The 26,750-nt window shown below is 32.8% G+C and overlaps 1 protein-coding gene across 1 annotated transcript; it reads left to right on the top strand.

Annotated features, from left to right (window-relative positions):
- Positions 1–5,756: 5,756 nt before the first annotated feature.
- Positions 5,757–24,881, top strand: LOC138317642 (cell surface hyaluronidase-like). Its single transcript, XM_069259443.1, has 27 exons — positions 5,757–5,783; positions 6,453–6,596; positions 7,396–7,615; positions 8,146–8,315; positions 9,326–9,470; positions 9,808–9,987; positions 10,756–10,974; positions 11,581–11,685; positions 12,365–12,537; positions 12,847–12,919; positions 14,159–14,295; positions 14,546–14,676; positions 14,938–15,007; positions 15,511–15,642; positions 16,075–16,207; positions 16,815–16,875; positions 17,571–17,606; positions 17,982–18,116; positions 18,552–18,735; positions 19,093–19,308; positions 19,683–19,879; positions 20,531–20,701; positions 21,120–21,279; positions 21,702–21,770; positions 22,248–22,341; positions 22,794–22,911; positions 24,770–24,881. The coding sequence occupies exons 2-27, from the start codon at positions 6,468–6,470 to the stop codon at positions 24,828–24,830; spliced, it is 3,519 nt and encodes a 1,172-aa protein (XP_069115544.1). The 5' UTR covers positions 5,757–5,783; positions 6,453–6,467; the 3' UTR covers positions 24,831–24,881.
- The last annotated feature ends 1,869 nt before the right edge of the window (positions 24,882–26,750 follow it).

Raw genomic sequence — 26,750 nt, 5'->3', positions numbered from 1 at the left:
ACTAAGCACGTGATCACCGTAAACCAATTAGTCATTAAGCACGTAATCACAGTAAACCAATAAGTCACTTAGCACGTGGTAACATTAATGGAAAGGAAATTCAAATCAATATGTAGTTTATATATATTTATGACTGTAATAGTTTAACAAATAATCAACACATATATCGCAATGACTGTAAAAGTAAAAAAGTAAAAGAAATGCATGATGGGGTTTAACTGATTCTGTAAATTCATTTTAACTTGTTTATTAACACATCTATCAAAAGGCCCGATATTGTTTTCATTTTCATTGTTCTCGAACTTACTTAGGTAATACTACAAAAAATATAAAAACTTTTATGAAAGAGACCAAAATTGCAATGAACGACGAAATTTTTCAAAATATGAGAAATATAAGCCATAACTGATCTAGCATATTAAATTGTATTCCTTTTAAGACGCTACGATTATAATTGCCGGATATGTAACATAATATTTCGGCTAGATTCTCATTAACATTTTTATAAGTAACACAACAAACTTGACTCGTAAAATCAGCACAGGTTTGTAACTATAACGTAAGTTATACAAAACTGATATAATCTGATTTATTCTTTCTTTGTTAAGTGTATTACGATCACGTTGTAAATATTACCTCTTCAATATCATCCCTGAAGATGAAAATGCCTGGTTCTGGTTCAAAGGTCGTACCAGCTTCCCTTTCTTCACATTTTCCAGAAAGGTAAAGAAAACATTTAAGCTGCATTTTATCGTATTGCAGTATACCGCAAAGGGAATGGCGAAGACAGGCTCGCTGACATTGTATGAATCCGATTGAGTAGATGGTCATAAAGGGATGATCAGTGCAGCGTAAAGCCTCATGTCCCAGGAAGGACGATACCAGGTCATCAGCTCCAATACAGGCCAGGAAATGTACCAGCAGTCGTGTCAAAAATAGTAAGTCAATGAATTTCATCTTTGAAACTTGATATACATGAAATGTATACAAAATCTAGACCTGAATCCTGGATCTTGGTCTTGTTACAGTACCATGAACGTACCTTCATGCAAAATTAACATAACCAGTTTACTACATCAAACGTAGTTCCCTTATTTTAATTGTGTCTTTATTGATCGATACCTGGTCTAGATTGTTGAAGACCAGCAAATCAGTTTTGCTTTGCTATAAATATTTGATAGGACTTACACACCTCAATCTAAATCGTATACATTGGCAATGGATATTAGATATAGATATTGTCTATCTGAACTCTAACTCAAACATGAGAAAATGAAAATCGTTATCAGAGTAAACGATGACCGATATTTGGCTCTATAAATAGACCAATATTCACGGTTAAATATGTTTATTTCATATAATTTTATGCTATGTTAGTGCACATGATCTTTTCAATCTATTGTGAAATGCAATATGGAAAATTCGTGGCATTAAATTATGACTGTGGTAGTGTAATTTATGATGCATACTTATAGAAAGTTAACTTGCGTGAAAAGAGCACTTTTAATGGCTTGATAATATTGACTTAAAATTGTTATAAAAGACCGCCGAGTCAAAAGTTTACATTTTCCCTCACTTCCATTTACAGACGACCATCACCACTTGTTCCGCCAAAGTTTTTTTTATTGTATTTATAGAGTTATTTGCCCTTGCGATTATTACGTCGTATATTTGTGAGCATTAGGCAACATTACTTCATAAAATATTCCTTCAAAATCATTTTCGCACACAAATTAACGAGCAAACAATCAAAATGATATTTTCACATTTATTGCTGCTTTCAGATTGGTCAAAATTCATATTTTAACTGGAGTGAGGTATATCGCTTACAAGCCTTACATTTCACAGTGAAAATGTGATAAAACTAAATAATGCGTGTAATACGTTCATGGTGGAATATATATTCCATATATGTCACCCTTTTCAACAAAATAAAGGCCGATCATTACTCCAAGCCTGCCTAGAAAGTTTTTGTTTAAGTATTAAATCATGATAAAAAGATGTTACCGGCAATGTAGGGGTTATAATTTTTTTATGATTATATGATGGTCCTGTAATATCAGCTGGCTCTACGGTTTTTTTGTTCACCATGGCGTTTATTAGCCGGTATCTTTTATAGTGTACATATGTGTTTTAATCCGTGTCATAATTCCAATGAATAAATGGGATTAAAGACAAGCTAAATAGGTATGATTTTGTCTTCGGTTTAACAGTAAGGCAAATAGATGGTTAAGTGGCGGAGCTTGGCTCCCCCGCTTTATCTCACGTAGCCTGTTGTTTTTAACTATGTGTAATCGTCATTTTGTGATGCTCGTTTTAATTTCTTTCGTGATCCGAGTTTATGATGTAAAATATATGCTGGAATTAAATTTTGTTGTATAATATAATATTAAAATATCAGCTAAGAATATATTTTTACATAACTTATTAGCTTAAAAATATGTTTCATTAACACCTTATCTTTTATGACAATATTCAAGAAGGGTTACAACATGTATATGAACAGGTAATACTTCGATCTTTTATTTGTCGTATGTCTAGGCTAAGGTCTTATAAGATCGATAACTTGCTTTGGTTGCGGATCAGTAAACGGGTTTTGCTTTCTAATAAATAATGTATGCAAAACCAACTTACCGTACAGCCGTTAATTTTCGCAGACAAAATTTTTCTCAATTTGATCTACAAACGAGAAAAGCATATGTAAGCGATTTTATTTTTTCGCAATATTGATTTTATAGGTAGATATCATTTAAAGATTCAGATTAAGATTTCTTTATTACGCACTGACACACTGACACTCTTACGTGTGTAAAAAGAGGCCAAATCAATGTATTATATTTTGAGATGACGGAACACAATCAACATAGCATTAGTATAATACTATCAACACAACATTAGTATAAAATAGAATATAATGGACATAATTAATCTAATTATTTCAAATAAATTTCTCTAATTTCCCAATAAACCTGCTAAGTTGCGATAGAATACGTACGTTACACAGTGAGATTAGACCTTTCATTTTTGTTAGATTAGGGTTCTTAGAATAATATTTTGGTATATGTATTTGTCGAATTTGATGAATTGATATGTTAGTACAATTAAATAAGTAATGAAATTCGTTACCAATACCATCAGAACAAAGGAGACAAATTCTTTCATTGCGTGGTATATTAGCCCATCGTCCCGTTTCTATGGGCAAATGTAAATTAGAAGTACGAAATTTAACAATATTTTTCCTATCTTTTTCATTCAATTTCAATGGATAAATTCTCCATTTGAAAATCGTTTTTAAAAACTTTCTACATTTTTCCTTTTGATGACAAATTGATATCACAGAACCACCTTTGAATAAATTGATCCTGAAGTATTTGTTTCATGGTAGATTTTCATATATTTTGTTCAATATACAAAATTCCCGTATATTCCATACAAAATTTAAGTCTGTTTCATACACACAATATTGAATTACGGCAATGTGTGAATTAGATGTTTCAAATACTCGCTCTGTGGACACATATCAGCACGATTTGCTCATATTAGCCAGAAGGAAAACGTAAACAAACACATGTGCGCTTACGCTAGTTACCTGGATCACCACGTGCAGGACGTGTGGACATAAGTCACGTGGTACGATTCGGAATGCCGACAAAAGCCGAAGGTACTGAACATGGCGGTGATTGAAGGCGCTGTATTCAAAACCAGGAATATATGATCCCTAGATTTCGGCGCTCTTATAGGCCGACATATTCTTTTGGGGAGCTTAATCAATAAGTTACATGTGCATGTTCAAATATCAAATGTTTAAGCAATATATCGTTACAGTGAAAATTACCAGAAATACAACTTTTAATCGCAAGAACTGATTAAGACTGCCACAAAATGAATGCCTCACATCAAACAGTAAAGAGAGTGTATTTCGAAAGTGAGATCCCATTAAAAGCAAATAAAAGTTTGCATATTTAGCTTTGATGGTAGGGCGGTATAATTGTACCTGCTGTGACTGTTGCATGATCATAGAGGACGCAAGGCACCAGGTCGTCCTTAAATGATACTGGCTGTTAATAGAACCTAAAGATAATAAAACAAACCAAATGAAATTCGCATGTAACGAACCGTTTTAAATCTCCATCAGTACCCAAAAACAACATTATGTTATTCGAAATAGAAATACAAACGTACATTACGATATTCGTGCTATGTCCTCTCTAACACAGGTTTATGAGTGTTATTGTGGAGACAACTACAGTATGTACTGTGTGTCGTAATACACAAAGAAAATGCTTGAAACCTAAACTTTACAAATTAAAGTAAAACAACGTTGAAATTAAATCCCCCCTCGGGCCTTGGAGTCCTATACATATCGGGATGGCAGCAGCCATCCGTTTAAAACGTTGTTTATCTAGACTAGTTCGACCACAACTAGTCTACACAGTAACGGTCGTCAACGCTTCAGGCCCAAGGTTATGGTATGAAATTACTAGGGGTGAAATAGTTTGAAAAGTTCAACAATATCTTCTGTTACCTACAAATCCATACAATCAAGGTCAATATTACTTTATGACCTTGATCGGGTATATTTCCCGTACATAATTTTCAATACGTGTGGTAAATTAGTTATTAATTTATTGGAAGTACATCTACCTTATTGCTGAACAAAACAAGAACAACGATATAAATAAATCATAATACCATCCAACTTTATTATGAAAATATATTAATCATTTTTATACTGCAACCAATATTGACATCGTCAAAATACACCTGCTACATTTATTTTGTCTGTATTCGGCACCGAAAAAAACTGTTTTTTAGAAACTCAGCACGCTCGTCCATTCGATTTATTATTAAGGCAAACGTCGTCTGAAAGACGAACATGATTAAAACATTGTTGATATATCTAAACGTATATATGTTGTTTTATATATGTTGCTGAATAAAAAAATACACATAGTCAAAGTAAATATGAGTTGTATTTTTGTGTGGGACGGGAAGAAAAAAAAAGTTTGTATAAATATAATGCAGGTTGTCTTCCATAATACACAAGGCTAATATTTTTACAGTTTGCGGTATTATATAGAAACACCGTCTAACAATAACCAGTTGCAGCATTATGGATAATTTGGATAGTGTTTTTATATTAGTGTTTTATATTCAGTAAACATTTAAAGTTTCTTTACAGTGAAGCATTCATTCGCATGATTTAAATGTTTATAAGCTGCATGTGTAACGGCAACATATATCTATTTAAAGGTTGTTAGAACTAACATTGGCAAATTCAAGTATAATAAAAGTATTTTGCACTGATACATCATTTAAGTAATACTTTTCACTTATTTATACTTTGCTGGAATTGTTTGACGCTCAATCCCGTTTTAAGTTGTTTATTAGGCCTATATGTCAATTAACCAAAACAGAGAAAAAAAAACTATATTGGTTATCGCAAGGAAAGGGTTACCCATTCCCAATCAGATGTATGTATTGCAAAGGTTTTAATCTACGAACTTTTTACCTTGAAGATAATCACTATATAAGTGTACTTGTCAAGGTCATGGACTGTTGGATTCTCGGACAGTTGTACCATCCTTAATTTGATCTGACAATTCATCCGTATATAAACGTCTTATCTATTTTTTCTAACAGATTTACTCATTGCAGTATATGATCAGTGTCCTCGGGGTTATTTAATGAATTAGTGATGCTTGGTCAGTGGTATTAAACATCATAATACACCTACAATAACCAAGGTTCTGGAGAAATCTACTGGAGACGGATCAAGTAAGGTAGGTGAAGATGTTTCTTCTTTATGTTTCTCTATGATAAATCAAATATAAACAGTTGTATTGGTTGATTTTTTTTGTTTTAGAATCCTAGATAATTAGGATATACTTACCTTTTATTAAAAAGTTTATTTAGCTTTTAAGGTAATACCGAACTTACAAATTCACATGTAATGTATTTTTTGCCTGAATAGTCGGCGACGAGGAAAAGAGCGTACTCGGAAACATATTTTACAAACTGCGGTTTATCGCCAGGTTGCATAACCTTTCTCCGTATAATTTCACTTGACGTTGCAAGTTGGGGTTATATAATGTTACAAGAGATCAAATTATCAAATCAAATTATTTATTGATCTATATATATATTAACAGATTTATATATTTATTTATTTATGTATTTATTAATTTATCTATCTATGTATCTATTTATCATCAAACAGAGTAATGCACAATCAATTGTTGTTCACAACATTTATAATAAAAATAAATCGCACTATGCATATTTATCATTGATCCATTTAAACGAAATGAATGTTAACCTTATTCCAAGACATTACCAATTAACACCTCGTACTGAAAATATTGATATCAATATCAGATAGCAAAAATTTATAGAAATATGATATATTACAATGCAACATGACATATGACGTATATCATCTGCTTTTGTAGGATAACGTTTCAATCATGGGGGTAAACTTTTGCCTTTGGGCGATAGTGACCGCCCTATCCATGACGTCATCTCTCTCTGTTTGCCCACACGAAGATCCCGGATTAATGAGATGGAGCGAATCTACAACATGGCCAAGTCAGCAAGTATGATATTTAGAATAAAACATTTCTGTCTTTAAGTATATGGGTAAGTCTTACGATAATAGAGAAAAATAAATAACAAATTATTAAATACATAAACAAAACAATTTAGACACGTGATTATAGAGATTGATAACACTAATTACGTGTACAGTGTCAATCTATGGAAATGAATTCAAGGACATTACGTCATTGTAGTCATGTAATATCTTACATGAGTTTCTATGTAATAGAAATTTTATAAAACGAGGTTGATAATTTGGTTTAATTTACATAAAGGCCCGTAGCGTATCAAATTGATAAACGATTTCGATAATTTTCATATTGCAAAGTCACGAGTGTAAGATTCTCTTTTTCACACAACTGTTATTAATCGATTACACCCCTTAACGTAAACGACTTCAAAATATATGTGTGCGGCAATAGGATATTATATTTACCTACAAAAACTTTTTTTTAATTACAATAATTTCTATACATAGGTTTTGATTTTACATGTACAAACAAGTGTTGGAAAACATTTTTGGCAGTACTGCTAAATATCGTTTTATTTACATGGACAGTACAGTGAAATGGGTACATATGGTCAGACAATGAACCAAAGATGAGGTCTACATTTCTTTCACATTTGTACAGTGTTATTAGTAATTGTAAAGTAATCTCTGCAGATATTTTAAATTTCATCTAAACATACATAAGACATAAAAAATCACAGTATATACATGCTGTGTTGTAACTAATGTTTATAAGGCACCATGCATATAGGTTTTAATAAGGCATTGTTTTAATTATGGCACTACAGGTCCCCTTACATGGAGATGATGTCTACGTCACTGGTCACGTGTTACTGGATGTATCGCCCCCGGAACTGAGGAGCATAACTATAGAGCCTGGCGCGACCCTCGTCTGGAGTCCGGACGGAGATTATCACGTGACAACAAAATTTATCCACGTCAAAGGAGCGTTTCATGTTGGATCAGAGATATGCCCGTTTGAAGCGAACGCACGGATAACTTTAACAGGTGATATTTAATAGATGTAGGCTTTTTGTATTCTAGATTTAGGCATCTGGAAACAGTTAGGAATATAAACAATTTTTTCAGAAAGTTTTTGTGTAATATATGTACAGGAAACATATATGTCTATGTGTTAGAAAGACGCAAAACATTTACAGTATTTATGTAGTTTCCTATATCATACATGGCATGGTCAATAAGATTTGTAACGGTCACTATAAGAAATAACATAATAAATATCGAGAATGCAAGAAAAACGTGAATTACAGATGTTCTAAAAAAAGAAAGAGTAGAAGTAGAATAAAATCAAACACGTCAAAATAGTTGTTTGTCTCTATGCAACAGATGTCAATATTTCATTATTGCATAAATTAGGCAAGGCAGAGAAAACGAAATTCATACTACTTAGAATTGTATCTCTCATCGAAGACAGAAATGAAGTTTTGAATTATCAAAGAAGATACATAATTCTTATATAACTTTATTTTATAATTACAATTCAACTGCATTAATCTAAATCACTCTTCTTAATAAAGGTGATCGAAATGAATATTCAATGCCGAACTTCGGTAGTAAATTTATTGGGGTTGACGATGGAGCCACTCTAGAGATCCACGGAAGAAAGAAACTCGGGTGGACCAAGTTAGACAAAACAGTACCTCGTCTGAACAAAACGAATGGCTTAGTGTACACTAGTCTGGATGTAGTAAGTATGCGTGACGTATAATATGTCTGCTACATTGACGTGTATTTACTATAGAATATGATGCCGATTCATGCGTCATAATGTCTTTACTAGAAAGAGGATCGATTTTGGCATATATGGTGAGGGACAAATACAGTTTGCACAAGGAATTACTCATTTAAGTCTCGTTTATCACGAATTTTTGCAACGTGATAACCTAAAACGTCATCAATTCCAATAAACATGATTTTTTATTACAATGTATTTTTTTATTAAAGAATATTTCATGACAGCAAATAGCGTTATTACGATCGTCAATCTATAGTTAATTTACGATAATTCCGTTCACTTGATATGTTAATGATATGACTTTTAATATGTTATGTCAAGCATACACAATCGGTTTCGCTCTATAGATTAAGATATAGAGGTTCCCTACTAGTGACTGCTGTTTATCATGTTTATCAATCTCGAGTTAAGCTCGTGTCTTTTAAAAAATTGAAAATCAACCAACGAGAGTTTTTAGATATTAAACATAATAAACAACAATCACGCGTTGGGGAACTTATTTGTCCCATAACTTAAACTCTATATTTATACCGTGGTGACCATTTTCTCGTCTTCATTCAGGGAAACTTACCACCATAAAATGTGTAATGATATCTTTCCGCTATTAACTATAGTGCCTTAATATTAAAATAATAATAATCGATTGTTTGATACTTTGAATACGCGCATCTACCTGTTATACAGTAAATACAATGCTATTTAAAGAAAATGTGCCGTCAAAAGTAGCCTGAAGTTGAAAGCCAATCGGAATCAAGAGATCTTGGCATTGACCAATCAGAGTCGCCGTAGGTGTTTACACACTGGAGTGTGTAAACATAAATGATAACCAACTGCTATGAAATTTATCACATGGTTTTTCCATTGTGAAACATGCATAGTTATGGGATAAATCGTTATTCATCACCACCAAATTATCACATCACTGTTATCTGAACAACAATATGTTTCATTTTTCCATACAGGGTAGGAGACAGAACCGGGAAGGTCTAGGCATGTATGTATTTAATACTGACGGGACGCTCTTTAGACTGGAGATTATATCTACCAGTAGTAACATGATTGGTGATGCTGATTCTATAGTCGACAAGATCGCCAGGTTCCTCACAGGTAAACTCAATTATCAAATCATTAGAAGAAAATTATAACAAAATACAACTTCCACATGTTTCCCCATGAAAAACCTAATTTTCACTCACCCCTTCTAATATAAAATCCAAAAAGACAATGTATTTTTGCAAATCTGGATTCATTTGCACAGTTAAAGGTCGTATTTTAATAATACGAGTTATTTATTTCCATGAAGTAACCGGTTGAAATTCGAATACAAATTTAAAATTCACGTTATAATTCCAAATTAGAAAAGAACGTTTGCACACCGATGTCCGCATACTAATAGCATATGCTGAATGCAGAGATATATAGTATATTCACATATCTACCCCAGGAACACCCGATGGTAAAATCATTCTGATCGCCGTACAGCGTACGCTGGTATCGAGACCTCAGACTGACGACCTGTCTAAAGTTTTCGACGCCATAGAAACAGTCGCGGGTATAGAGAATGGCGGAAGTAAGATACGAGAGGTAGGACCTCTGGATGCGTACGCACTGGCAACTGTTAAAGGTAGGGATATTATCTAATTTTATTAAGGTAGGGACATTGTTTTATCTTATTACATTAAATATAGGGACATTGTTTGATCTAATTTCATTAAAGGTAGGGGCATTGTATTATCTAATTTCATTAAAGGTAGGGGCATTGTATTATCTAATTTCATAAAAGGTAGGGGCATTGTATTATCTAATTTCATTAAAGGTAGGGGCATTGTATTATCTAATTTCATTAAAGGTAGGGGCATTGTATTATCTAATTTCATTAAAGGTAGGGGCATTGTATTATCTAATTTCATAAAAGGTAGGGGCATTGTATTGTCTAATTTTATAAAAGGTAGGGGCAATGTATCATCTAATTTCATCATAGGTATAGGGTATTGTATTATGTCATTTCATTAAAAGTGGAATACTGAGATGTAATGAAAAGTAATTAGCATGTGGCTAATCCTTAGATTCGCTTTCAACTACTTAGTAATATTATAAAATAGAAGCAAGAACATGGCGTTAATTAATTAGTTATCAGAAGATTTATTACGTTGTATTTGCGATATAATCCAGACCTATTGTAACTGATTGAGTACAATGCTTTATGTAGCAAATGTTAAGTAATGACGTTATATATAAGATAGATTAGACGAATACTTAACGTATATGATCGTTTCATTGTTTATTGAATGTGATTATATAGGTAATTTTGATTTGGATAATTATGCAGCTATATATCTTAATTTGTTAATGTTTTTTTTTTCATATTAACTTTATTGTATATTTGATTCAGGTGATCCAAGCTCAACTTGTGAGTCTATGGCCCGTATGAGTCACCTTAAACAGACAGCTCGAGCCTCCGTAGATGTTGGTGACTATACCATGGTAGCAACCAGCAGGACCCAAGCAATCGAAACGAAATGGAATGACTTGATTGAGTTTCAAGTGGTGGAAAACAGTGCAGCATCTGTTATTTTGGATGTAATTGATGACGTCACTACCTGGAAGGAAGGTATGTGGTATTGTACAAGATGTATGACGCCAAACATGATAGGATTCTGAAATATGCCATGAATCAAAGTTAATATTGATCTTTAATCAGTGAACAATTATTTATTCGAATATTTGTGCATCAAATATGGATAAAAAAACCAATCACATTTCTTTTTCTTTGGTTTAATATAGGATATCAATTTCATTTTAGTACGTGGTCGTGTGGCACTCTCTTGATATATTTATTTATAGTAATATCTTTAACTATCGACTCCTTCATCTGACAGACAAAAATATTTTTGTATACTGTCAAATGTTTCTATAGAGACTGTCTAGGACACATTGACCTTCCACCGGCAAGATTTTTGTTTTTAAGTTAAACTGCGCTGATATATGCCATAATTATCCCAAGGAAAGTAGTCGTATTACGCAGGTGGTCATTATACGGAGATTGTCGCTATGACAAATTTCATCGTTAGAAATTGTTAAATGGTTTCATCCATGTTAATTTTGTCCATTACGATTTTTCTCTCGTGTATTGGTATCATTATGTTATTTAGGCGATAAACTGTTATTGGCGACACTTTGTTACGACTTAACAATTGTATTTTATGACGTTGTTCAGGCGATAAAGTGCTATTGACCTCGACTGATTACGATATGGAGAAGGCTGAGGAAACGACAGTCATTGGTTGTACAAGTTGTACAGACAGACAGGTCAAAGTGTCACGTGAGTTTACACGTCATTTAACGAGAGTTGATTATAAAACACTTATATATTTATTCTCTAATCCTTAAATGCAATATTGTCCTAATCCATACATCTAGGTGAAAAGTGTGATTCAGAGCATCATTTTCTTTGCAAATGAACTTTTTAACAAGATTACAAACATTGGATAAAGGGTCATATATTTTAGTTAATATAATTTCCAAAAAATACCTTAATATTGACAACTACCTTTCCGAAACGGCTTTTAATTTTTAAAATGGAAATGTAAAACAAGATCGATATTTTTGTAGAGTCTTAAAAAATATTAACTTATCGTTAATACTACATTTATCATCACCTTCTGTACGATTTGATTAAAATAAATAAAATGTTTATTTTCATAACGCGGGTCGTATTATGTTTCCCGCCGTCGTCCTAAATACCGCGCGGTAGTTGACTATCACTGCGCCAGACGACAAAACAGCGAATTGACTCTCCACTGTTATCATATATTACGCAGGAAATCTTGCATATGTTTGGTGCCGTAACCTTATTTTAGGTCATCGGTATGCATTTTCTGATGTTATTAACGTTTCTTAAGAAACCTTTATATTTTGCTCCGGAAAGGTAATGGGCCTTTAAATACCTTACATTGACAACGACACTTTCTTACTATTTTCGTTCACATTGATCATTTTAGTTTTGCCAAAATACATGCATTTCGGTGAGATCAACACTAATATCGACATGAGAGGAGAGGTGGCGCTATTGTCGAGGAACATTATCATAGAGGGCGCTGTAAATAGCTTCTGTCCTAGTGCAAATGAAAACTGCGACGAATATGTCTTCGATACCTTTGGTGGAGATATAAAGGTGAAACATTAATACATTCTCGGGATCGTTTGTGTTATTTTTTTTTTAAATTTGAATGATATCGTCAACAATCAAAACAACAGGTCTGAGTTACTGTGAACAGCAAGGCACGAAAAAAACCCACTATATCAAAGGATTTCATTTATTTCGAAAAAAATAAACATAATTCGGCCTTTCGATAATTAGAATAAATAAGTTTATTTTCACATAAGTATAAAACTATTCTATCAAATATTTTTATCCTCACTGTTGGAAGTGACTTACTTCATACTGTCCATTGATACATAAATTCTCTACTGTTATGTTAAGGTCTTGAAAGGTTTTGTAAATGTGCACATCGAAGGAGCAGAACTGCGGAATATGGGGAAACAGACTGACAAAGGTAATGTGTTTTGAGATTTCATAGCAATGGTAGGTTTCAAGGACTATCATTAAAATATGAAGTAATAACGATTACTTGAAAACTAAGGATTTTTTTTATTTGGAATGATAAAACTGAAACTTATTAAACTTATATATATATATATATTAGGGTCTCTTTTAGCTAGAATCTTAAACTGTATGCATCTATAAGTTAACATGCACTGTACAAACATAATGTTTATGTAACAATTTCATTCCCCAATAAATGCACTTTCCATTACAACTTTTTCCACCTAGATCATAGAAAATTAGTAGTTTTCATATATTACACTTATTTAATATTGTGACTATAGGTTGGGATAACAGATGCATAGTATTTCTATTCAGAAAGTAACTATATTGTTTTGTCAATTTTGATATTTTCACTCTCGCCCCTGTGTTGTTGGAGTTATTCCCCGTTTTGTATGGCAAACGTACTTTGGTACTGCTCTTAACATCTGTCTTCGTGTTATGTGATATCCTGCATAATATCCGCACCAGGGCATAGCCCACGGAATGCAAAATCATGCATTTTCTATAATTTTTAAGGTAATATATGCAATTGTAAATTCCAGATAACCCGCACCGACAGATTGCACCTGTTTATAAATACGTCAGTTTATATCGGTCAATGAAGTAATATCAACAGTTATTTTCCATATAACACTGGATACTTATAAACGTATGACATACGAATTACTTTAAGTAGTAAATACAGGGCAAAGAAGTAATTCTAACAGTGTGGACAAAAGATTGTCGAATTTTCGAGGCGATCTGCCCCTTTGCCAAGACACAAGAAGAACAAATAAAATTATATGTTAAGGACGGTCACGGACATACACAGAAACATAAACAATGAACACAAACATAATATACAGATAAAAACATGAAAAGTTATCAACATTATATCTTTTGTTAGGACTTAGGTTTAAGACTAAAAAATATAGCTCACGTGGAAAGACTTTAACATAGTTAATTGCTCTATTTTCATATAGCCCGCATAGTATTTTTCAAATTGGGTAATAGTTTCCACATAAAGCCCGGATCGACAGATAGCCCGCATTAGGCATCTTCTGATGTAAACATCGTATAGCCCGCTGACAATACATAGGTTATTACGGTAACTGCTGTTGGTATGTGCCTCCGAATAACGTTGATATCATTTGACCTTGATAAAAATACTGATATCAAACCATTAAAACAAACAACTTTCATTCAGGACATTACCCGATCCACTTCCACATGTGTGAAGATGTGGATGGTGACGCCTATCCTAATCCACCGTACATTAGAGATAACGCTATCCACCACACGTTCGCCAGATGTTTGACCATACATGGAACACACGGGGTCATGGTAGGCACTTTTGATTAACTATGAATATCATTGACACGTTGAGGATATATTATGCATTTTGACGTATTGATTGTTTATTGTAATCTTGTAGAAGAAAATGAGAAAAAGTGAATATGTATATTTAAGTCATCGGTATGATTTTATTTTCTTTATATTAATAACAATTATATATTTACGGTTCCTCTAAACCTCTGAGACGCCAATTACAAAATATTTGTGATAAAGCTATATATCCCTTTCCGTCACACAGGTACAGGATAACGTCGCTTATGAGTCCCTGGGCCATTGTTACTTCCTGGAAGACGGTGGAGAAAAGAGAACAGTGTTTGATGGCAACTTGGGCGCAAATACTCGAGCAGGAAGTCTCATTCCTCTGGATAGGTAATAAAACAAAATAAATTAGCGAAATTATTCTTGATAGGATTAAGAACTAAATGCATTAATGTAATATGTGTTCAGTTTATAACTTCGTTAAGTGTAAATATTTGATATCACTGATATCATTCAACCTGATATGGATTGAGTTTCCATGATTTTTTTTCCAGTTTTCTTTTTCTGCTCGACTTTTTCAAATTGATATTATGAACGTCTGTTTATATGTACCTTGAATGACATCACAGATATGTGAAATTCTAATTACAGGAGGCCGACTACTTTCTGGATCACAAATCCCCAGACAACTTTCAGAAACAACGTGGCAGCTGGAAGTGCGGTAAATAAATTAGAACTGAAACATAAGATATCACAGCAATGAATTGATAATATGTTAAATTAATAGGTTGATAGCGATAGGTTTAAATGGATTTACCACACAACCTTTTGTGGTCAAGTTACGACGTCAAATTGATAAAGTTTGTGAAGGAGGAAAGAGGGAGAGGAGCATCCCTTCCCGATGAAGATATATCAAATTCTACCCATATATAATAAAACAGACAAGACAACGATACGTAACCCACGTCTAACAGAGGTCAGAATGTCAAACACGTTTCCCACTGAACCACATACAATTCTAAAACAAAACCAACGCCATTAAACATTCTTGGATTTTATATAGATAATGTTTGGCGTTGCTGAATCAGTAAAATGATGCTGTCTTGATGGTGACTTAGCATAAAAGTTACAATATTAATTAATAACTAAAAGAAATATAAAAACACAACCTACATTACAATGCAAACATGATCTATTTTTTGCCATGATTAATACTTATTTTAGGATTTGGGAATTTGGTTTATCTTCCCCGATCTACCTCTCGGACCTTCAGCAGACAAAGGGTTTATGAAGATGTATGAGGCACGCTATACCGCCATCACCGAGTTCTCAAATAATGTGGTTCACTCTAGCAAGGTAAAATTTAATATATTTTTTTTCGAAACATTTATAGTATGTTCATACAGTTACATAAAATTGAATTTGGTCAGTTTTATCTTTATCATGTATTTTCTGCTGAGATTAAGTATATTCAGTATTAGTTTGCATTGAAACCGCATTTGTATACATGTATGCTCCTGAAATGTGGGGCCTCGGTGGCTGAGTGGTTAAGATGTCCCGACATGATACCACAAGCCCTTCACCTCTGGGTTCCGAATTCAAATCCCATGTAGGGCAATTGCCAAGTACTGGCCGCTGGCAGATGGGTTTTCTCCGTGTATTCCGGCTTTCATCCACCAATAAACCTAGTAAGTCCTTAAATGACCCTGGCTGTTAATAGGACGTTAAACATAAAACCAAATGTTACGTATGATGTATATCCTAACTAGGTGTGTTTATTTCATATAGAATGGCCTCTTCATTGATGATCGGTTAGACTTGGTGACAGAAGAGATTGTCTCCTGTAATAGATACGAACCGAAAGTAGACCCGTCTGATCCATCATCTGCCGACAAAAATGTCATCATTGACCGTCTCACTGGTATGTATGGACTGCTGGAGAGAAAATTTAGCTTTTTATTGTAATATCTTTATTAGTATCATTGATGCTAATTTTATGCCACTATTAATCCTGATGGATTCCTTAATGTAAACCACTTTGACAAAACTCATCTGACTTCGGCTTATAATATCAACCAGAAATGCATTTCTATCATTTAGATACTAGTATACAAGATAATGCATTTCTAGAAAAATTTATTTGCATTGATACCCATCTAACTACATGTATGAACACTATAATTTTACATTTGTAATTTATTTTCAAGTTCCGTTTGTATTCGTTGTATTGTTTTTATTCTAAATAAAGGTTAATCTTGTATTATTTGTACTCAAAGCCACTCAGAAATATAACAAACTCTACAATCTAGAATTTGAAAGGTGTTTCATATCTATTTTACTTAATCAATATAAGCGAGTGGATATATGTTTCTGTTAGAGTAAGTGAAATATTTTAGCTACACATCATAAAGTCTGAATCGGAATAGTAATTTTAAAAAAGGATATTTAAAATTTACTTCAAATAACACTGATATTAAAAATGACATAAGCATATATGATGTATTCGATCATTCATTGTTCATCCTTAGCGTATAACAATCGAGATAACGCCTGGCTAAGAGGGGGTTACATCACGTTGTCGAGAGCTTCGTAAGTTAACTTAATCCTAACTGACTGTCTATAAATCTTATATCTTTTGCATATTACAGAGTTAGCTCCCTTGCGGGTAGGTATCGATTGTTACGTCATTATTTTGTGAGCGCAATTCACGTCGTTTTCTCCGAAACGTATGATGTTACGCTCGGAAACACATGACGTCACAATCAATACCTACCGGCAAGTGCAGATAACTCTGTAATATGCAAATTCGGAAGATTCTATGAATTATTCCCCAAACCATACTAAGTATAGTAAGTTGTTTCCCATTGAAATACATATTACACTATTTCGCTGCCAAGCAATGGGATAATATATTGTTGGTCAATGATATAGCGAATATTACTTTTATTACAAAAATGACTCGCAATGTACATCAATTATAATGGTAATATATCCATTGGTTAGAACATATTGTCAAGTGTTAACATTGCATTCTTTTAGTGCCAAACTACATTTCTATCATATATTTCTTTGATTATATTTTTATATCATTATATTTGTATTATTGAGCTAAAGATTAATGCTTAATTGAGCTACTGTTTAACCCTATCAGTATATATCTTATCCGTTATTTTCCTGTGTGAATTTATCGCTGATAATTACATACATTTATATTAAGTCAATGAAGTATCAAAACAATATAACCTCTTAGCCAATATCATCCCATACCATCCTTTCATTTGCAGACTTGGCGGGAGTTTGACGTCTATGCTTTTTGCAAGGTAATGCATTCAATTTTTCATAATGTGGTCATTAAAAGTATCTTTTCCAGTAAATACTTTTAGGAAAGTGAAAATCGATGTATTTGGTATTGGTAGTGTTAGTCTAAATATTTGACATATTTGTCCTATCAATAATATTTAGATTTTATCAATATGTGACATCACCGGTTCAGGAGGTCATTGATATAAATTTAGGAAATAGTTCGTCAGTTAAAGTTACGTGTCTCCAAATGTTAAACACTCTGTAAAAGTAACGCAAACAAAATTCTGTAAAGATACTTTGAGAATTTCGAAGAGGATGACCAAAGAGGAAATTTTATAAAATTGCACAGCAACAGCACTTCTTAATATTAGTTATATTATAATGCCATTTAGAAATTCGAATCAGGAGCAATTCATGGAAAAGAGCGTTATCGTTGGTGAAACAAATAACATTGGCGACCCAACAAGAGCGAATGGTGATGAGGGATGGAAGGACCTTCCTAGATCTGTACCGAACAAAGATAATTAGTAAGTAATTTATAACATAATAATAGTCATCAAAATCTGAACTGTTCTGAAATAAGAATGATTTTTTAAGTTTTCCAGCAAAATAAATTAATATATAATAATAGTTTGATATATCTCTACTTGTTTTCGATAGAAATGACCTCATTTTTGCGTACTCGATCAATCATATTCCGTAACTCGTAATTAGTTGAAGTTGTTCAACAACATCACAAGGTGAAATGATATACATCATGGATAGAAAGCCATATATATCGATAAGCTTACATGTCAATAAAGTATATTTCTAGCGTCATTATTTTATTTCTGACTGAGCTTTCCTCTGAATGTATCTGCTAAAGACAATTGAACATGTATGCATTAGAAGACATTCATTTGACAAGGGTTTTATGTACCAACAAAAAGAGATTTCCACATCTGAATATAATATTGTTTCAGCAACTTTCCCTTAATAGGATTTGGTTTCTATGACGGGCCAGTATTCATCTCCGACACTTTTTTTGACAAATACACCACCAACGAATACCGTAAAGCTGGTGCTATAGGCTTCAAGCGATTAAATACAATATCGAGCTCTGCATTAAGTGGAGCCAAAAATATCCACTTCGGATTTCCGGATGGGGTATGTCAAGGCAACCTATTCAGGTCTTTGCAATTATATTGAGAAAAAGTGTCTCATAGAAAATGGTACTTAATTATGTGATGTATAACATTGTCGTTAAGAAAATATGGTATTCTCAAAATATTTCATCTAATGTGAAATTTCAGTATATTTATATACAAGTGAAAATGATCAGCTTAATGCATTGGACACGTGATAGCCGCGATAAATTCCAAACCTGGATGGTCAAAGGGTTTTCAAAAAGCAATTTAAAGGAGGTCCTATCTTTAAATACAATAAATGTTCATGTATATACGTATCAGATGGATGAAAATGTAAATCAAATAAAATTATAATAAACTTGTCTTTCATTTCTAGCTTACTACAGGAAATCGTGCGTATGATGGGAACAGTAGTATAACGGGATTCTCGGATAATGATGGTGACCTCTCGGCCAACTTTAGAGACAGAGACGGTTCTGTAACTACTATACCTGGCAGTACTGTTGTGAAACCGTACGACTTCATGACCACACCCGAGTGTACTATGAAATCAAACTGGAACCTGATGATCTGTCCTTATAAATATATGACGGTAAAACATACGATATCATTAATTTTGTTTTGTCATCATTTTCCACGATTTAACATTAAAATTTAAGTATAAAGTTTTATAAATTGATGAAGACTTTGGGAAAGCTTTTGAAGTTGCTCCCAATGATACTGAAAAGTACGCTATGAAAAAGAAGCCGAACGCACCGAAAAAGTTGGTGTTCGTCCTATAACAACATATATTATTAAAGCATAAGACAAATTACAAAACAAAAATGAATTAACTTGTTCAGTAACATATGCATAATTATATCATTTATACAAAAGTGTCAATATCGTAAATATTATTTCAGTTGATTCATGATTTCATATTTTAAAAAAAAATTGAAAAATACAGTACTGTTTTAAATATTGTAGCTCGTTTGCAAAGACACAACAAAAACAGATATGAAAGCGATCTTCGTTCGAGATGATATACCGGATTCTCCCTGGCATGCGACTGTCACTCATTTCCGGTCATACCCTCTGATAAGTGGAGGGAAGTATAGCTACTCCATCTACTGGCCGTCCAAATCTCCATCGCAGTTCATGCTGATCCCCAAGGATCAGGAAAAGTAAATATCAAACTTTAGAAGTCCTTCTATTCTTGCAGATGACATAAACGTTATTATTTCATTTTTATGAATAGCATTTAAGACATATTTGCATTGTTATGTACATAAAATGTATTTATAAATACGTATTAATATTTCAACAAAAATGATAACATTTTTTTAACATTTTGAAAGTGTTATCATATACAATATGTATGTATTTTGCTTTCGAATTTTCTTCTGAGTGCATATTTAACCTTTGTTATTTGTATTTGAGGTTGTTTCATACCCTTGTGCAAAAGGGAACAATTATTGTTGCGTGTTTAAATTAGAATGAATAGTCTGTTTGTATATCGATATAATCGTAAATCAAACATGTGTATCATTTGATTGATTTTAAGCCTTGATTTAGTGTCTTTCTTAAGTTATCAGACTATTTTCATATTACTTTTATGCAAGGATATATTTCAAAAGTAAACCAGCATTATTGGTTTTTTGAAAGAAGAGATAAAAACTTTTACATCGTACTTTGAACTATGACCTGATTAAGCATGTGTGTCACAAGTACACATGTTGTGACATACATGTCTGGTACAAATCATGATTGTTTCACCAGATGGAAGAATCGAGATGTTATTATAACATACGTTACTATATCATTATTTCTGGTAGAGGCTATCCCGTTCGTGTTGGCGTGTGTCTACCCCTTGACGCCACAATCAACCTAAAGTCATGGTATCCAAAGAGAGCTGTTGGTCTGAGTCAGTGGACAGAAGTGGACAGTGTCCAGGATATCGATGACGATACGGTTGGCGGTAAATACTATAGAAACAGGACATCCGGGTAAGTTAGGAATATCTTTTTGTATATAGAGGAGGCTAATTAGGTGGTATCATATACGAAAACAGCGCTGTTAATATTGGAAACATTTTTATTACAGATTTTATTATAAATGTTTAGTTCCTGTACTTGGAAATGATTTCATTTGTTTCACAACAAAACAGATAAAAAAACTAAAACAATACCACGATTAAAAATACGTGTGTATAAAAACGATATAAAATTTAATTTATAAATCGTATTGAAAACTGATATGATGTTTAATTGATATTTTGAATCTGGTTAATCACCTTAAAACATTTTTCGTCTTAAAACATTTTTCGTAATACCATTCTATTCTTAGGCAATATGCATTACATAAACATATACCTGTATAAGATATATAAAACGGCATGAATTCGATATCTATTGTCTGTTTCAGAATGCTTTACGTAAAACTATTTACAAATGAAGTTAGGCTGGAGGGAGACAGCAGACCCTGTGCTGGCAGTAAATGTATGGTCGTGAAGATATATGTAACGGCTAAGGATATGAGCACTGACCACTGCAGGGAAAGGGATGTACCCACTCCCCCGGCGAAGGTTCATGAATGATACACTTAAACCTGTACCGAATAGTCTTTCTATGTCATTATCATCTTGTCTGTGAAATTTATCATCCCAATCGATCGATATTCTTTATGCAAGCGACAATAATAATATATTTGGTAGGGCAAGCACTGCAGCAAACATAGCTAAAGACAAATAATTTGCATGTAGTTTTAGCCATTTTATAATTGCTTATTGCGACAACTCAATACTGCCTTTTTATACACATTATTATTTTTGCGGTGATTTTATTTTTGATATACATTTATAATGAAGAAGACTTTGTATACCTAAGACTTGATCTGCGGGAATATCAATCATCCGAAAATTGTACATAAAAGCTACAGATCTGTATAATTGGTTTGAAGATTCCAATTGTATTCATATATTCAAATTTGTTTCCTTATCTATCACAGAAGTCTGTTGCCACCAAGAGGACTACTAAAAGCCTATCGTTTGATACTAGCTATGACGGCCCGGAACCGGTATGAATGTTGTTATATCTAATATTATTTGTAATTTCTTTAATTATTATTTTTAGAAATGTTGAATCAATACAAGTAATACTTTAACGATATCAAAGGTTGCAATCAGGCTGTATGATTTACGGACTTTTTATTTAAAATACTTCCTCTTAGGAGGTTAGGGACTTGCGCTTTTATGTCATAACACTTGCATGACGTCAACGGTAAGTATGGCTTTATAATGAATATGTGGTTTGCGATACCGTCTCGATAGACGTAAAAGCAAGCTCAAAGCCGTATGTTTTATTTAGAAACGAGTGAAATATATAAAAGTTTCCACCTCACGAGATAAGTATTATTAATCAAGAAACAAGGACTATTCTATTTATTTAATTTTTACGTCTCTGTCCTAGGTCTAGACAATATTTTTCCTATGACACATAGATCATACAATTGTAAGAAGGTTAATGCATGTCTTATAAATGTTACTATTTTTAGGACTGGGGTGCTGGTCCAACCGTTCCCTTTACAAGCAGAGTTCCTGTTGACGGACAGTTTGGCAGCTGGAGTAGCTGGGGAGACTGTCGGGAAGGTTTGTGGTTTTTTTAAAAAGTAAACTGATAATTAGAGGCGATTTATATACAATATCGATTTCCCAGGTTGAATTACTCGTTGATGTTGAAAATATTTTCTACGCTCAACAATAAAATATATCAGAGCACGTAAACGCTCTTTATCTAAAGCTATGTAGTCTGCACTCAAGCAAATAACCACCTGCATATCGATTAATCACAAGTGCATTTTTGTATGAAAAAAATGTAAACAGCATAACAAAATAGTTTGGAAATTATTAAAGTCACAGATAAGGTGGAAATACAAATATGCATAAACGATACAACAACAACCAAGACTACTCTGCCAAAACAAGAAAATCCTTTTTATTTATGAATATTATTTAAGTTGTTTATATAATGATAAAACTTAAAACAAAGATAACTAAGTGTTGTTTTACCAGATGCTTTCTTGTTTGTGTTATTTACCCAGACCTAACGTCGGAGCGGACACGTACCTGTAATAACCCTATACCTAGGAATGGAGGGGCAAGTTGTTCTGGGTCTCGGGTCGAGACCATAGATTGTCTACCCCCACAGCCTCCAGTTGAGTAAGTCAGTGTGATATAAATATAGAACATTTATTAACCATTTTTACCAAAAGGTAGTTGGTCATTATTAACTTACATTATATATAATAATAATAATAAAAATACTGTAAGAGGTATCTTCATAATTCCAATTGTTCTGAAATCAGAACGATTTTTTAAGTGTTCCAGCAAAATTAATGTAGTGTTACTTACTTACTTTTGGATAAATTCGACTTTTTGTGTCCCTATTTCCCTGATGCAAATATTCACTTTTGCCATACTTGGAAGGTCTTTATCACTACGCTGTTTATTCCCGTTGAAAACAAACGTTCTGACGCCCTTCGCGGGTTAAGTTCATTTTACGAATATAAAGTCAACAAAAGAAGCGGAACAATATCAAGAAACAATGCATTTTCGGCTCTAATATCGATATTAGTCGGGCACAAAACTCGATACCGGATAATAAGAATTTCCTGTAATAGTTGCAATAGGACAATATTACGATGTCAGTAAATAAATGTTTAATTTCTTTCGTTTGATTCAATTTCTAAATTTGATGACTTGATCCCGAACATTCCAGTGACGTCACTTTTAGTAGGAGTGAATGAAACGGCAGTCAGTCCCGCCAAACAGTGACGTCACAATCACCGAAATGACGTCGCTTACATATTTCCCACGGTAGTAAAAAGGATTACACACTCATAGTGAATGCAAATAACAGGCAATTTGCTTTCGTTTTGAATACCATCTTCTGTATGTATAATGAAAAAGTTGCAGGATAAACAGAATACACGGTCACTATCTTACAATACAATTTTTATCTTGATGTCGACACTGAAAACGGAGATGACTCGGCAAAACCTCCTCACCTCATTTCATCGCACAAACGATAGTAGCAGAAACGTTTACTAGCAATTTGAAATGTATGTCATTTAAAAGTATTGGATACCCTTTGATATGCACGTGTATATCATGATGATTCAAATGGCTACCCGTATTATTTTTTGTGAAAAATGAATTATATATATTATATATATGTTATAAAATTCGGTTAGCTTGTTTATTGTCATTATTGTTATATACACTGTATGTGATATTTAAACGAAAACACATAATCTACCTAAGAAGCCAATTATATATATAATGTAAGTATCGGTTAGCTTGTTAATAATAATAATAATAATAAAACTTTATATAAAGAGGATGACATGCTCAATCAAAGACTAATCTACCGCAAGGTCCTTTAAGGTTAGTAAAATATTTTATGGTTAGTGAAAAAATACCTGTTACATAAATACTTATGTCACCGACAGTAAATCATTTATGTTATTATATAAGAGTCACATAAGTCCAATACAGATTTCAAGATGTTATTATTACATCTGACAATAGAAGTTAAAAAGCATACATTTGAAATAAAAAAAAACAACAACAAGTTTTTTGGTCACTTGAATGGTATTACTACTGTTTATATATATGTGTACATAGCAAAGGGTAAAAATTGCCAGAATATATCCTCGTAAAGACTATTCACTACAATACAAAAGAATGAGTTAAGAATTCCCAAGGTATTTGATATGATTTTCACTGATAAAAATTGACTTGAAAATTTCATTTTCAATTTCTTACGACAACCTCTTATGTATCACCAGTACTCAATTGACAGAGTTAAAAATGATAAACTTTTTCACGACTTAATTTAAACCAAGAAAGACCTAGAAAAGAGCATAAGAATTGCCAACCAACGAAATTTCTGTCGATTGCTTACGATTTATAATCATATAATATATCTTTAAATTTGTGCTTGATCGTTCTCTTTTTAACATTTAATTATTTATTTATTTATTTATTTAACTTTATTTTTTAAAATTTATTTTAGTGACAACAACATGATGCCTGGGATGCCAGATATGTTGGTTGATGGGAATCTTCAGCTCTGAACAAGTCCGATATCGCCTAGCTTTATATAATTAAAGTGATTATGTCTGAAATATTCCTTCTTTGTTATTTTTATCATAATATATATTGGATATGATCCCAACCCATAAAGGAATTCACAAAAGGAGCATTAGTTACTTCCTATTATCCCTATATCCCAATAGCGGTTGTTAATGTTTGAAATCGGAAATATATACCCATATGTTTAAACTACAGACATGACTATTAATTGATTTGTCACATATGAGATTTTAAAGAATATGTTTGAAATAAAAATCAATTTCATGTCATTATGCGCATTGTTCTCAGAATAATTGCAATTTGCAACATTGTTTACATTGTTTTTCTACTGAATTCTTGTGCCCAAATTAGAACATTTTTTCAAAGATTTAATTATTGACTCTAAAACAATTCCTATATATACATTTATAATTAAGAATGGTCATTGTCATTTGACTTTGTATAGCGAAACATATATCTATGACCAAGACTGGTAGAAAGCATGTGAATTGCTTGCATTGTCAGCTGTTTAGTTATGATACCTGCATTTCTAATTAGGCCTGATATATTTTTAATTTATAACTATTAATAAAACCAAAAACTAAATGGTAATTCCTACTGCAGGAATAGTCTGATCCTATAAGCACTGTAGTATCAGAATGTTTCAATAGTGACATCGATATAACTATCATCCTAATTTGGAAAAATCGCTTTATTCATATTCCATTAAACAGTATATTGCAGGCACCCAGCTGTCTCATCCAGTGAATTGTTTAAAGTTCAAGACAGTTAGGTTTCTAGGGTCATAAATAATCAAGCGATCACAATTATTATATCCCATCTAGAGTCAAGCGACAAATCCTCCTTAACAACTGGAAGAATTTCAAGGAAACTTGGTTGTAATAATCCTTATATGATGTAGATATGTGATGTGAAAAGATATCTCCCTTTTCTGACTTGTGATCTTTTGTTACAAAAAGTGCATTGGTATTGCTTTTCATGTTTTGAAATCGAAGCAAAAATAAAGAAATAGAAAATATGTTTGTGTGATAACTGAAGTTGCAATTGACTACCAGTTATAGACAAAAGTTGTCATCGTGAAGCGAAATTATAGGAATAACATCTACATACTAAAATGAGACTATATTTCAAAATCTGTTTGTACATGATGCAAACCGGCTGTAGTTACATTTTCATAATATTCACAACAAATCACCTCATTAATTACAATATACACGAACAGAGAAATATTACTCATTGATAATGACAAACAAATATCCCACGACGTTTGAATGCGTGCATTCGAGTTCACGTTTTAGACTTGGACTTCACAAAATAACTTTAATTCATGAGAATGAGATGCCCGATGTGAATATCTCGTATTGTGATAAAAAATGACATCAATTTATAAAATTGATTATTGATATTATCAAATGATATTGTTTTAAAACCATGAACAATCGACCAATAACAAGTAGACAAATAACCAATGACCGGGATACAGCAATGTACGTATGTATTTTTTCCGAGTAACGCAATTTTGTTATGGTTATTGGGTGCTGATGGAGATTTAAAATAGATCGTAACATGCAAATTTTGTTTATTTTATCAACGCCCTACTAACAGCAAAGTTCATTTAAGACTGTGTTAGTCTTGTATAGTGGAACTGTTGCCCATTATATAGTGCTATATCACTGAAGCATGCCGCCGAAGTCACCAAGCAACAGGCCCCATCGGGTCACATTATACTGACAACGGGTGAACCAGACCCTCATCCCCGTAATGCCGAGCGCTAAGCAGGAACAGAATTTGGGAAAAGAAAAGAAACGATTAAATCCTTATTTTAGTCGCCTTTAATGACCATGGATAGGGGCAGCAGGTACAGTTCTAACGCCCTTCTAATGCATTTATTCTGTGGCATT

Source organism: Argopecten irradians, chromosome 3 (assembly GCF_041381155.1).
Source record: "Argopecten irradians isolate NY chromosome 3, Ai_NY, whole genome shotgun sequence".
NCBI lineage: Eukaryota > Metazoa > Mollusca > Bivalvia > Pectinida > Pectinidae > Argopecten > Argopecten irradians.
Note: the sequence above shows the minus strand (reverse complement) of the source record. Positions and strands in the feature narration are given on the sequence as shown.

Excerpts from the sequence above, each read along its gene's own strand:
- LOC138317642 (XM_069259443.1), top strand. The coding sequence starts at position 6,468 with ATGGGGGTAAACTTTTGCCTTTGGGCGATAGTGACCGCCCTATCCATG. Across the intron at positions 10,975-11,580 it reads CGTCACTACCTGGAAGGAAG|GCGATAAAGTGCTATTGACC; the intron begins GTATGTGGTATT and ends GACGTTGTTCAG. Across the intron at positions 21,280-21,701 it reads TACCCACTCCCCCGGCGAAG|AAGTCTGTTGCCACCAAGAG; the intron begins GTTCATGAATGA and ends TATCTATCACAG.